Source organism: Acinonyx jubatus, chromosome D4, assembly GCF_027475565.1.
Source record: "Acinonyx jubatus isolate Ajub_Pintada_27869175 chromosome D4, VMU_Ajub_asm_v1.0, whole genome shotgun sequence".
NCBI lineage: Eukaryota > Metazoa > Chordata > Mammalia > Carnivora > Felidae > Acinonyx > Acinonyx jubatus.
The window spans coordinates 27180681-27194966 of record NC_069391.1 but is presented as its reverse complement, the minus strand read 5'-3'; the positions used below and the strand labels follow the sequence as shown (position 1 = coordinate 27194966).

The 14286-nt window shown below is 36.0% G+C and overlaps 1 protein-coding gene across 7 annotated transcripts in view; it reads left to right on the top strand.

The window, feature by feature from the left end:
- Window positions 1-14286, top strand: part of FSD1L (fibronectin type III and SPRY domain containing 1 like) — a 72812-nt gene that overhangs the window by 40548 nt on the left and 17978 nt on the right. For 6 of the 7 annotated variants that reach the window (XM_015077222.3, XM_053204845.1, XM_027034760.2 and 3 more), the window contains 6 exons: window positions 223-344; window positions 2276-2485; window positions 4458-4556; window positions 9895-10024; window positions 10644-10676; window positions 13756-13856. In XM_015077222.3, the coding sequence (XP_014932708.1) occupies window positions 223-344; window positions 2276-2485; window positions 4458-4556; window positions 9895-10024; window positions 10644-10676; window positions 13756-13856 (695 nt within the window). The remainder of the gene's footprint in view (window positions 1-222; window positions 345-2275; window positions 2486-4457; window positions 4557-9894; window positions 10025-10643; window positions 10677-13755; window positions 13857-14286) is intronic. The other variant, XM_015077223.3, reaches the window with a different exon arrangement.

Genomic DNA, 14286 nt, shown 5'->3' with positions numbered 1-14286 from the left:
CTTTAAGTTATATTTGAATGTCTAAAATTAAAAACATTTTACAGTTTTTTATTTAGTTAATTTTCGAGAGACTCTGAGAACAAATTTATTTTTAGCTTTGTTACCTTTGTTATAGTTTCTGATATTACTAAAGTGAAATAACTTCTGTCTTTTCATTTATAAATTAAATATGGTATACTCCCCATTCTTTTATTTTTAAAAGTATATTTTTGTTTACCATAGAGTAACAATGGCTTCAGCCTTTCGCCTTTCTTTGAAACCAAAGGTCAGTGACAACATGACTCATTTAATGGTGGATTTTTCTCAGGAAAGACAGATGCTGCAAACTTTGAAGTTTTTGCCAGGTAAGTATATATATATATATAAAATGTAAGGTGGTTTTTTTGGTAATGAACTTTGAAATGTATATATTAAAGAAGTGTAATGTGGAAATTTTTTTCTTTAATCAGCGAAGGAATAATTAAATTTCCTAGTCTTTACTTTTAGAGAATTACTTCCCTGGTAGTAAAAATTCTGTTTTAAGAATCCGTCAAAGGGATGTCTTTTATTGCTAGTTTGGCAGAGAGAAGCAATGATAGTTAACAGTGAGTTTTAGGGCCAGACTTAGATTTGAATCCTGGCTGCCATTTACTTGCTGTGAACCTTGAACAAATTATTTAACTTTGCTTCATTTTTTTCATCTATAAAATGTGATGGTATTCTTCTAGGGTTTGTGTAAGGATTAAATGAATTGAAATCTCTAAATCTCTTGAAAGGAGTACCTGGCACATAGTAAACACTCAGTGCATATTAGCTGTTGTAATTACCAGTATAGTTGTGGTTATTGGCTCAGATGACATTTTATTTCCAGTAATAACATGTTAACATTGGTTTATTAGAATATTAGTATGAGGATATTTCAGTAGCCAAAACCATTTGAAATTGAGTCTCAAATTATTTTCCACATATGTGAGAGAGCCAACTAGGGACCTTTTGGCTAGTATTCTCTTTTTAGCTCACATCAAGTGATGGTGTTAGGCTGGTAGCTAAAACAGTTTGGACATGGTGGATTGAAGGAGCAAGTGCTTTTTTACTTACTTACAGGTGCTTTTTACTTACAGGTTCTAGTTAGAACTGACCTTTAGTTTTTGGAGGTTAGCTGAAAAGACAGATTAGTAGTCATGAAACTATAATGGAACTAATAAAGGTAGCATAAGTGAAGTACAGTAAAACCTTGGATTGTGAGTAGCTTGTTCTGCTAGTGTTCTGCAAATGAGCAATGATTTCTAATAAATTTTAACTCGATAAATGAGTGATGTCTTGCAATACGAATAGTGTGTGACCCCAAATGTCACATGATCACAACTGAGCCAATAATTCTTGAAATTCGCCTTGATCTACAGGTGCTATAGATTACAAGCATGTTCCTGGAACAAATTATGCTCACAAGCCAAGGTTTTACCGTATTAACTTGTGTGGGCCAGGTCAGAAGTTGTAAGTAAGTTTATAGAAGGAAAAGATGAGAGAAGGAGCCATAGATGTAGAAAAAGAAATGATACTTCAGGATACTACAGGATATCTACCTGTAAATTGGCCTTTCAGAATTACTATTGTCATTCATACTACTTTTTTTAATTAAAAAAAATTTTTTTTAGTGTTTATTTTTGAGAGAGAGAGAGACAGAGTGTGAGTTGGGGAGGGTCAGAGAGAGAGAGAGGGAGACACAGAATCCGAAGCAGGCTCCAGGCTCTGAGCTGTCAGCACAGAGCCCGATGAGGGGCTCAGACCGATGAACCATGAGATCGTGACCTGAACTGAAGTCAGATGCTTAACTGACTGAGCCACCCAGGTGCCCCTACAATTCTTTTATAAACAAGATTTTAAAAATACATAGAAAATATCTTAAATTATTATAATCATTGGATTCAAAGCAAGTTATTCTATTTTGTCAGTAGTGATTTCATCTATATTCTATAGCTGTTTGAAGTAACAGATTAAAAAATATGTGTTGAGAAGTAACAAGTCATTGTTGGTTCTTTATCCTTAGCATGTTTGAATTGCTTTTTGCCAAATAAGATTTTAATAAATCTTGAATACGTCTGTGAAAGAACTTTGAAACGAATTTTTAAATGGAACTTGGAAAAATAGTTACTTTGCATTTATAGGGTATCCTTTCTTGTAGCCTGATTCAATGGAACCATTCAAAAGCAACTTGAAGAAAGCAGTTTGAATGACAAACATGAATATTGGATTAGTACTGTAGTAAATGAGAAATGAGCCTGTATTTTTCTTTCAGTTCCTAAAGCTCCAGAGATAGATCCAGTAGAGTGTTTGGTGGCTGACAATTCTGTAACAGTGGCTTGGAGAATGCCAGAAGAAGATAATAAAATTGACCATTTTATACTGGAATATCGGAAAACTAATTTTGACGGACTTCCACGTGTAAAGGATGAGCGATGCTGGGAGATAATTGATAATATTAAGGGTACTGAATATACACTATCAGGTAAAATGACTGCATTTTATGAATTTCTCAGAAAGTAAATGTAATTGTGAAGAATATTTTGAGTTACTTTAGATATTTTTTTTAAGTTTTATTTCTCTTTTTCAAAGAGAGCAAGAGAGCACGCATGAGCTCATGGGAGGGGTGGAGAGGGAATCCCAAGCAGGCCTGTGCTGTTAGCATGGAGTGTGATGCGATGCTCAAACCCACAAACCCGAGCTGGAATCGAGTCAGAGGCTTAACCAACTGAGCTACCCAGGCTCCCGTTGAGTTACTTTAGAAGATGAAATTAAGTTTCTTTAGCCAGGTTTTTTCTATATTTGTTATAGAAGTGAATTTCTCTTATAATATCAGGAAAACTTTCATTTTAACTCCTTCCTGATATTTTCAGTTTGTTAAAACAATGTATGTAAAACAAACATGAAGGAGTGTTTTGGAAACAATATTTCAGAATAACATCACTTTTAACCTTGGTTTTTTTTTTTCTTTTGTTTTTTATTTTTTTAAATGTTTTTATTTATTTTTGAGACAGAGACAGAGCATGAGCAGGGGAGGGGCAGAGACAGAGGGAGACACAGAATCATCCAGAGCAGGCTCCAGGCTCCGAACTGTCAGCACAGAGCCCGACGCGGGGCTCAGACTCACAGACTGTGAGATCATGACCTGAGCCGAAGTCAGACACTCAACCGACTGAGCCACCCAGGCACCCCTAACCTTGGTTTTTTAACAATAAAAAAGCTGTCAACTTTTTAGGTGTACGTACTACCCCTGCATTTCAGTGGTTCTATAAATACTGTTGCTTTTACCTTTTTATGATTATCTTCACAGTAATACTTACAGAGCTATGACTTGGTATTAGAAATTTGTGTGTTAGCCTTTTCTTTCAAAAGGTGTCTCTATGTATAGGGGACTTTGGCTATTTTAAGTAGCCATATATTTCCGGAGTAGTTCAACACTTGTTATGCATGAGCAGTAACATTACCATTGTTGAGCACTTACCACTTGTCAGCTGGGCTGAAGTGTATTACATAATACGTCTCATTTAATCAGTATAGTATATCTCATTTAATCTTTATAATTATGAGGTTGGTTTTATCATTTTTATTTTACAGATACAAAAACTCGTTCTGTCAAGTTGTTGATGGTCCCTTAGCTAGTAGTTTTTGGACTGAAGTTTTAAAGATTTTATTATTTTTCCAAAGTAATCTCTACAACCAGTGTGGGACTCGAAGTTATAACTCCGAGAACCAGAGTCGCATGCTCCACTGATTGAGCCAGCCAGGCACCCCACGGACTAAGATTTTAATCTAGACGTGACTAACTTCAGAGTTTTACTGTTAATCCCTATGCTTTACTTTCTCTTTAAATTCATTTTCCACATAAAAATACAGTGTTTCATAAATATTAAAATTCTTTAGGGTGTCTTCTTTCCAGAAATTGAGTATGTTACTTTAAATTGTAGGGGCGCCTGGTGGCTCAGTCGGTTAAGCGGCCGACTTCGTCTCAGGTCATGATCTCATGGTTCATGAGTTCGAGCTCCATGTCTGGCTCTGTGCTGACAGCTCAGAGCCTGGAGCCTGCTTCTGATTCTTTGTCTCCATCTCTCTTTGCCCCTCCCCCGCTTATGCTCTGTCTCTCTCAAAAATAAATAAAACATTAAAAAAAATTTTTTTTTAAATATGTCATTTCTCCTTGAATGAGACATTACTTTTAACTTGGGAATACCTTTTTATCACTAGGTTAAAAAAGAAAAAAACATTGATTAAACTCTATTATTTATATTTATTTTGAAGAAAGTAAGAAATCATGATTTCTCTTATTTTTGGCATTACCACTGTTTTAACATAAATTCATACTCTTGTGGAGTAAAGAGAGAGTTCTCAAGAGGGAATATGTCTGTTTGAAGGTTCATACTCCTACTTTGGGAGTAGATCCCTTTAATTTTCATATCTGAAAACCATTTTCATTTTTTCAGGCTTAAAGTTTGATTCAAAGTATATGAATTTCAGAGTTCGAGCTTGTAACAAAGCTGTAGCTGGAGAGTATTCTGATCCAGTGACTCTAGAGACCAAAGGTAAGATTGTAGATATTTATACAGCGTAAAACAGAACTTAACATCCGAAGTTATTCAAGACTGGGACAGGAAGCATTTCATGTATGGTAGCATTTCTTCCCTATGGTGTGTGCATGCACATACATACTTGGAATTCTCAGTAGTAGGAATTTTAAGATGGGGAAATTAGGACTATACTATTGGTTTTCATTAGTTCTTCTTTTATGATGGTATTCAAATAGGTAAAATAGACTGAGGTGATGGCATTGGATCCTGTGGTGTGGGTGCTTTACAAATTGCAGTCTAGTATGAATACATAGGCATCAGTGAGATTTGCCCACAGATTTCTCGGGAATGGATTATGGCTCAATAATGGGGAAGTACCATTTCAGTTTAGTTCACGTACTCTCTGTTTTCTTAAACCTTATTGTAGAAATTAACATTTGTATATTTTATTAATGTTTACAAAGCACTCTCACACTTTTCCATTTGATCATTAAAACCATCTTGAGGGGTCGGTAGTTTAAATATTATTGATACCCATTTTGCAGATGAAGAAAGTTTACATATGTTAAATGACTTGCCCACAATCCCTAGAACTAACTTGAAAAGGTGTAAAGAATCTGTTTCCAAATTCTGTGCCAACCCTTACTGTGGGCCTAGAACCAATTCAGATTTAGTTAAAACTCTCTAGAATAACATATTTCAACATGGAACATTTTTGAGGTATTTACCATTTGGAGGGCCATAATGCTAGAGATCTTGTCATTTGTGAGATGGTAATTGACTGGATTTACCGCAAGAATCAGATTCTACACACTGTTGAAGTACTTCGGCCTTTAGGGGTTCCACTGACCTTCAGTTCACATAGCATTTGAATAGGTTTGTGTGCCAGAGTTTGATATGATTTGGAAGTGATATAAAAATATTATATCAGAATAGGTGCACCTGGGTGGCTCCGTTGGTCAAGTGCTGACTTCGGCTCAGGTCATGATCTCGCGGTTCGTGAGTTCAAGCCCCGCATCGGGCTCTGTGCTGACATCTCAGAGCTTGGAGCCTGCTTCAGATTCTGTGTCTCCCTCTCTCTCTGCTCCTAACCCACTCGTGCTCTGTCTTTCTCTGTCTCTCAAAAATAAATGAACATTAAAAAAAATTTTGTTTAAAAATACTATATCAGAATAAAGCAAAATGTGAAGGCTGTAAATTATTGACAAGACAAATTCAAAAGAAAATGTTTGCATCATAAAGGTAAAAAAACTAAATTGAGTAATTTTTTTGGATTAGCTAATGTTTTTATTGGAGAACTATAGATAACTTAGCCAAGAAATGGTTACTCTGACTTACTTGTTATTAAACTGATACATGACTGATTTCTTGAGAGATTTTAACCATTTCAAGGTATAGTTATAGATAATCTTTACACAACTTGAACTGTTTTGAGCCCTGTCAGGTAAAACTGCATTGTTACTATTATTCTTCCTCAGAAGTATTGTATCTTTTTATTTCTTTTGTTTCTTCTCCTTTACCCTTTATATTTAGTCACCAAACTTGGACCTGTACATTTCTATGCAAATTCTACAGATTCAGGAGAATGAATAGCTGGCTTTAAGTTTCCTTGGAGCTGGGCTGGCTGGTCCTGTTGGCAGGGTCTGGATCTTAGTAGTCAAATTCTTGATCTTGGTGTTCGTAGAGTTGCTTTTAGTCTTTTTAAGAGTTCTCACTGGGTAAACCCCCTGGGGTGGGGATAGACTGAAACTCAACCCTGAGGCCCACTAAACATTTAATTCTGACCTTCAGGGAGACCCAGAATAAAATTTGTCTCTTAAATAGCTATAGACCACAGCTTCTCTAAGGGTTATTCCATATCACTGGACTGGTAACTAATGAGGGCAAGAGCTCCAGAGGAAAAGTGTAGATGTTAAAAAAATGACATGTTGAACAATTGCTTGCTAGTTTTTTTGGCTTGCTGTAGTGCTTTTTGACCAACCATTGAAATACAGGTATGGAGCAGAGAATTGGAGGAAAAGGGAGAGAGCTGGAAGTTAAATAGTTGAAGCCTACCAGAATTTGATATCCTGTCTTTTAATGGTGCTTGATGTGGGAAATAGTGAACATTATTAATTTCTGTCTCCAATGTATGTAGCACTGTTCTTGTCATTGGGATTGTCACATATGATGACTATTGAAGTTCTAATTAACGGAATTTTTCTGTGGTTTATCCCTTCCTTTTAATGGTAAATGATATGATACTAATCACAAATTACTCTCTAGTTTCAAATGATAGTGGCTATGGTGTAATTTTAGAGTACCAAGAAAGCAGCTACCAATACAAATACATGAAACATAATGGTACTTTGATATTTTGGTACTTTGTTTTCACAGACTTCTAAAGATATGGAAACTAATTCCTAGTTCTATTACAGAGATGATATGAGAGGCAGGACTGATGTTTGAGACCTCACTTTTGAGGACTGATGTGTTTTTTTCTTTTAAACAACACAGTATCCCTGTTAGCTTAGAGAGGCTCCATGACTTCATTGAGGTCCCAGAAAGGGGATAGTGTCCAAAAAAAAGGGGGGGGGGCAAGGAGATAGATTAAAGATTATACCCCTGGGATGGAAGCCCATGCCTTTCTGTCTGCATGTTGTGGTATTTAGTAAGTCTAGTCTCAGGTAGCTTGGAAGGGGCACCTTTTCTTGCCACTCATGACCCCATCCTTCTTCATCACATTAAACATTAGGGAACAGTCTTAGGATTTTTTTCTTACCTATTTTTTTTAAACAGCCTTAGGATTGTAACAAGTGGCTGAGAATTGATAGCACCTTAGAGTTATAATTTACTTTTTCTTTCTGTCCAGAGTAGGTACCCTCACATGTATCACCTAATAGCTAATATAGAGGTTAATTAACGCTGTTTTTAAAATTTATTTATTTTTAATTTTTTTTTAATGTTTATTTATTTTTGAGAGAGACAGAGACAGAATGCGAGTGGGTTAGGGGCAGAGAGAGAGGGAGACACAGAATCGGAATCTGAGCTGTCAGCACATAGCCCGATGCAGGGCTCGAACTCATGAGCTGTGAGATCATGACCGGAGCCGAAGTTGGATGCTCAACTGACTGAGCTACCCAGGCGCCTTAACCCTGTTTTTTTAATTAATTAATTTTTTTTTTTTTTTTAGTATTCTCTACACCCAACATGGGGTTCAAACTCATGACCCCAAGATTGAGTCTCATGCTCTTCTCACTGAACCAGCCAGGTGCCCCAACCTGTTTTTTGTTTTTTTTTTTTTAGTTTATTTATTTATTTTGAGAGAGTGCATAAGCACACATAGGGGAGGGGCAGAGAGAGAGAGAGAGAGAGAGAGAGAGAGAGAGAATTCCAAGCAGGCTCAGCACTTTCAGCGTGGAGCCCAATGTGGGGCTCAAACTCATGAACCATGAGATCATGACCTGAGCTGAAATCAGGAGTCAGACGCTTAACTGACTGAGGCACCCAGACGCCACAGCCCAACCCTGTTTTCTTAAGGCATTTCGTTCTTGGTAGTATAGGATCTCAAGTTTGCTTAATCCTAACTTTTTAGTCACCTACCTATGAGGTAATTATTAAGTGCCTATTTAGTAACCTGCTTATTAAGGAGTTTTGTTTACATTTTTACTGAAAGACTGTATTTTTTTCTGTAAGTTCATTTTTGTTTACATGCAAATTTTGAAAAGCTAGTAATTTATATAGTATATTTATTAGAAGCAGTATGGTCAGTAGATTTGTATTTACAATGTTATTTTATAATTAAAGACAATGAACAATGGGTCAGATGCATAGTTGAAATTAAAGTGTACTTTACAGAACAGTGAAGGAAAAAATTTTTAATCTACTAGGTAAACATTAGGCTTTTTATATGAATATTTTATTGTTTGATGATGCATACTTCATAGACAGAAACATTGAAGCTTTGGCTAAATCAAGTAATATCCTTAAGTGAAATGGGGTTGTAAAGGAAGTACCACTTCAATGAGTAATTACCAGAAATTTGAACTTTTGAAGGAAAGTAGAACTAAGAGAAGCAGATTAGTTGGTAACTATGTAGTATATGATACCTTGCTTAAGGCAGAGATTCTAGGCATTGTATTTTAGAATATGAGGAGTCTGCATTACTCAGCTTAATCAATATATTTTAATGATTTACCTTCAATTTCCAAAGAGAGAAGATAATACCTTGTTACACTGATTTCCTAAAGTAGGAATTCTGAGTAAGTTTTCTGAGTAGGATAGATCCCCCAAATACCAAATAATTTAAAAAACATAGTTTTGTTTCATTTTTTTAAATTATTTTTAAAATTTGAGTACAGTTGGCACAATGTTACATTAGTTTTAGGGGTACAACATAGTGATTCAACTTCTCTGTAGTTCCCCCCAAATGTAGCTACTATCTGTCACCATATAATGCTATTCCAGTCCCAGTTACTGTATTCCTTATGCTGTGCCTTTTTCCCCCATGACTTTGTTTTCGTGTATTTTGATTTGTTTTCATTTAAGTAGTCTTTTCCCCATCTCTTTGCCATGTAAGTCACCTCTAGCTCTATCAGCTGGCTCGGTTTCCTTGTTCCTGTGCCTATTTCTGTGTGCTTTTTTTTTTTTTTAATGTTTATTTTCAAGAGACAGAGAGAGAGAGAGAGACAGAGTGTGAATGAGGGAGGGGCAGAGAGAGAGGGAGACACAGAATCTGAAGCAGGCTCCAGGCTCTGAGCTGTTAGCACAGAGCCCGATGCTCTGTGAACTCACAGACTGCGAGATCATGACCTAAGCTGAAGTTGGATGCTTAACTGACTGAGCCACTCAGGCACCCTCTCTGTGCTTTTTAATTCAAAACTACTGAGAGTTTAACTATGAAACTATTAAGTATTAGAGCATCAGAGAAAATGTGTATGTGCCAGGCTGTGTAATTTTTTATACCACATCACTTTTTCTCCATCCTCAATTCCACCGGCTCCTCTTCCTATTTAGTTATAACAGTCAACTGATAATCAACTGATATTCTAATAGCAGAAAGTTGAGATTATTATGTGCTGATGGAGATTCCAGCAGAAGGAATAGCAGAAACACCAGAGGCCATGCAAGTACATTGTATTTGGTTGGAGCTACAGGATATGTAGAGAACAATAATGGGAAATAAAATAGGAGTTAGTAAATTACAGCCTTAACTTTGGGGACTTTAAATGCCAGCTAGCATTAGGAGTTTGAACTTTATTCTCTTATCTATGGTATTGAATAAACTAAGTAGGAAAATAATGTGGTGATAGTTGTGCTTCAGAATGTGGAGATGTTCTATATTTTTTAAAAATTGAAATCTTATTTTGGATAGCACTAAACTTCAATTTGGATAGCTCATCATCCCATTTGAACCTGAGAGTTGAAGATACCTGTGTAGAGTGGGATCCTACAGGAGGAAAAGGTCAAGAAAGTAAAATGAAAGGAAAAGAGAATAAGGGCAGGTAAGCTAGTTTATTAAATGTTAATCTGGACACGTACTTGTACATTGATCCTTATTTGACAATAACTTATGATGAAATTCTTATTCTATATATCAGTATAATTTGTGATGTGTTAGTAACATTGAAGTGAAGAATATAATACTGTTTATGAGTACTTGAATTTGTTATAACATTTTCATTACTCTTTTCCCTGATCTTCTTTTTACACATTTTATTTCAGTATTCCATTTCCTTAAAGTTGTATCTACGTAACTTGAACTGCTTAAGAGAGAAGTTCCTGAATTTTAGACTTCTAGATCTCCTGTCTTACCTGAAGGTCTGCATGAAATGACAACTTTTAGCAATACAACCCCATTGTCTTGCCCCTGATTAGCAACCTTATGAACCAAAGAGGAAGGCTTTCGACCTTTTGCTGTCAGTCTTACTTAGACAGTCTCAAAGTATGCCTTTTTTAACAGAGGAAAATTTTGCTCAAACTGGAATAAAGTAATAATCACCGTGAGTTACAACAGTGAATCAAAAAAAAATTCTCAGCAGGCTTTTGATCTAATTTAATTATAAGCTGTTACATTTAAGTTGTAAAGCATTCTCTTAACAGTTGCCTATTTTTATCTAACAGTGTCCATGTTACTTCACTGAAGAAACATACAAGGTGATGATCTATGTGTGTCTGGTTCTAGGACTTAGTGTATCTAGCTTGGCTGAATAACTTTAATTTTTCTTTTAACCAATAAGCAGAAGCCATAGCATCAGCCTTCGTAGGCTAAAATATTGCTCTGTGTAGACTGTCTGTATTGGTAGCTTATGTTTTGAATTTACAGCACTGTAGTACGCTGCATACTATTTGGATTATATTGTATATGGTAACAAAACAATGAGCCCTGCTTTTGAAGTCTCTTGAGTTTTTTTCCCTCATCTGATTTTTTTCTGCATTTACTTATACCTGGCATCTTTCTTGTGCTATAGTCAGTATATCTAACATTACAGCTTTGCTTTTATTTGTATTTGACATGAGGGAGGTTTGACGTGTTCTATATTGTATAATAATTATACAGTTTCAAAAGCATTTAAGAAATAAAGTTACTCAAGTTAAGACAGTGCCCAGAAAGATGAATCGGTTCGAATTGCATCGTTAATAATGTGCTGATTTGAAGATACCACATATCTTTACCAGAAACCAGAATGTGTTACTTTTTCAAAATTACCTTCTTTTATTTTTTCTAGCTTATTTGCTCATTATTAGTGAAAGTGACTTCAGAGTTGGAATATTATAAATTGTAAAATGTTGCTGAATTTAATCGAGTGTATGAAGTTTCATTTGGTTCCTTGGAGATTTTTAGAGTGTTTGTATTTAGCAGTTCAGCTCATATTACTTCTCTTTCTCCTCTCCTTTTTTTTCTCCTCTCCTTTAAAGGGTATTTTATGTATGGAGTACTTCTGGAATGATATGCACATTTATTCTTTCCATTAATATTTATTCACTGTAGATGTTAGCTGGATGTGGTAGAGTTTGTAGGAATAAACACTCTTCTTGTCTTTAAGAAATTTGCCCTAACTTACATGTATGAGATATATATCTATATATAAGTAACAACACAAGGTAGAGATTATGGGTAATGGTAAGTGTGACAAAAGGAGTTGAAGAAGAAAGATAGCCTGAGCTGCCAGATATTAAAGTGGCCAGTTAGACAGTGCCAGGTATTAAAGTGGTTCACTGTCTAACTTTCTACCTGATTTCTAACTTTCTACTTGATTGAAAGTAACAATCAAGCCTTTATTCACTTACTATGATAGTTTAAGCAAGAGGCCACAAAGGAAAGAGTGCTAGCTCTCCTCAGTGTTCCGTTTTTCCCAGCAGAATAGCACGGGTGAGGGTCAGGTAAATCAAAGCAGATTGCAGATGGTGGTTATCTGGAGGATCATCTCACTGCCAAGAGAGCCCCAAACAGAATGCTCTTCCTGTTGTTTTATGGACCTGTGGCCAAGAAGGAGGGAGAAGAGGCAAGGTTAGAGATGGAAAACTATTGAGATTGAATGGAGAGAAGTATCTTCAGACCACATCAACTCACACCGCTTCTTTAAGGAGGTCTACTCAGAAGCAGCTGAAAAAGTCTTAGCTGAAGACCCCCTCTCCCATAAGGGGATCTCTGAATAGAGGTGCCTAAGCTAGGAATGCAGATATGCATAGGATCTCTGGGTTGGGGTGGGGGAGGATTACATCTTCCTTAAGAAATTGTGGTGAACTAACTATATACCAAGTCTGGTATGGGAAAGGCAGCCCTCTCAGGCCTGTCACTAAAAGCGTTTTATAATCATTTATGGTTCAGCCTGAAAGATTACACATAGGATTTTGGCCTGGAGGTGGATTCCTCAGCAGAGTTATTTAGCCTGGTAAGATCTGGAAGATCTTCATTAAAGGAATGGCATTTAGGCTGGTTCTCAAGGAAATGGAAAAACACGTGCCATTTGGCCTTACATAAACTAGAGGAAAAGCACTGAAGCAGGTTGCCTGAGTTTAAGGAACACTGCTGCATTTAGCTGAATAGTGCTCTCTAGGGTGAGAAGGCTAGAAAAGCAGACTAGGACCAAATCAAGAAGTACCTTAAATCCAAAGCAAAGTTGTTTGTAGGCAGTAAGGAAGTGCTTGAAGATTTTAAGGTAGCAGTATCAAACTTAGGTTTATGTGGTAACAGTGAATAAGATGAATTAGGTGGCAAAGAGATCATTTCAGAAGCTAGTAAAACAATCTAGAGGGCAGGTAAACAAAGAGCCTTAATTTACACAGTAGAGCTGCAAAGGTGTCTTAAAGGGGTGAGGTGGGAGGGGATTGTGTTTGACATCAGACAGTAACAGCTGTTGTACTTCTTGCAAAAATGGACTTTGGGTTGGAAGTCTAGAATGCTGCAATGGAAGAGTTCCCCTTATTTAACTTTTCTCTGAAATGTAAACTGCCACTCTTAATAGTTATGCCTGTTTGTCTTTTCTCCATGCTTTTCCCTTTATTTCTTTACTACTGGTAAGTTACAATTTTTTACTGTTTTTTAAATACAGGGATTCAATATAATTGAAATGTTATTTTTAAACATCTTTGGGTCTTGATTTGTTTTGAGTTTTTGAGATTTAGTGAAAGGCCTAGTACTGTCCCATTTATCCTATCATATAATTCGACATAAGGGGAGATCAGGTTGAATCTTGTAGGAGAAATGCTTTATAATATTTGATATTATCCTATGCATGGATTTGGGCATTGACTATTTCTCTTTTTTACGAAGAAAAGATTCAGAACAAAAATACTTACTGCTTATGAAAAGGTTATTTAGTTTTTATCATAATAAGATTATTTCTGCCATTTTAAAATTTAAATTTAACTGCAAGAAATGTAAGCTCTATAATCCATTATCTTTTTTGAATTCTTTTTTCCCTTCAGTTCTTTTGTTTTCCTTTTTAACTTGTCTCATTTTGGCATTGTTTCTTATTTCAACTGTGTGTTCTTTGTATAAGCTTTGTTCAGTCTGCATGATATTAGTGTTCAGCCTGCTTTGTGTTGATGACTTCTTACATTTCAGTGTTTTTAATTGACAACTCTGATAATAATTCAGATGAAATTAAATGGTGCTATTTGTGCAACGTAATTAAAACTTTTCAAAGTTGCCTTTCATGACTTGTAGTTTTAGTTTGTGAGGCATCTACAGCATAGAGTATTTGTTTCTCTTTTCTTCCTGTTTGTATAGAAGTGGCACGCCGTCCCCCAAACGGACATCCATAGGCTCCAGGCCACCAGCAGGAAGAGGCAGCAGAGATCGTTTTACTGGGGAATCATACACAGTGCTGGGTACGATAAACATAGTCTTCATTGTGTCAGGTTAAAGGGATCACAGTCACACCGCTGGGCTTTCTGCCCACTTAGAGCTGGAGTGGCCTGTTTCTAATGAATATTTGCCAAGGTTTCTCCCTCCTGAAGCCTAATTACTTTTGGCGGGTTTCAAATTGTCTAATTATTTATTTGTTTAAAACTTTATTTCATTTTATATAGTGCTCTACGTGTATGCATATCTTTTGAGGAGATAGGAAGAAAAGTTCTAAAGCTTTTTATATATCAGAAAAAATAATAGTAAATATACAAGTAAAGTTATAACAGATACTCTGCTTATAGTGTCTGTGTGTTAATATGGTTATTTTCCTGAATCAGATTTTTTGTGCCATTTTGTGGGATGAGAGGTAACAATCTATGTGACGTATAAGGAAGATCTTAGAGTCAAATT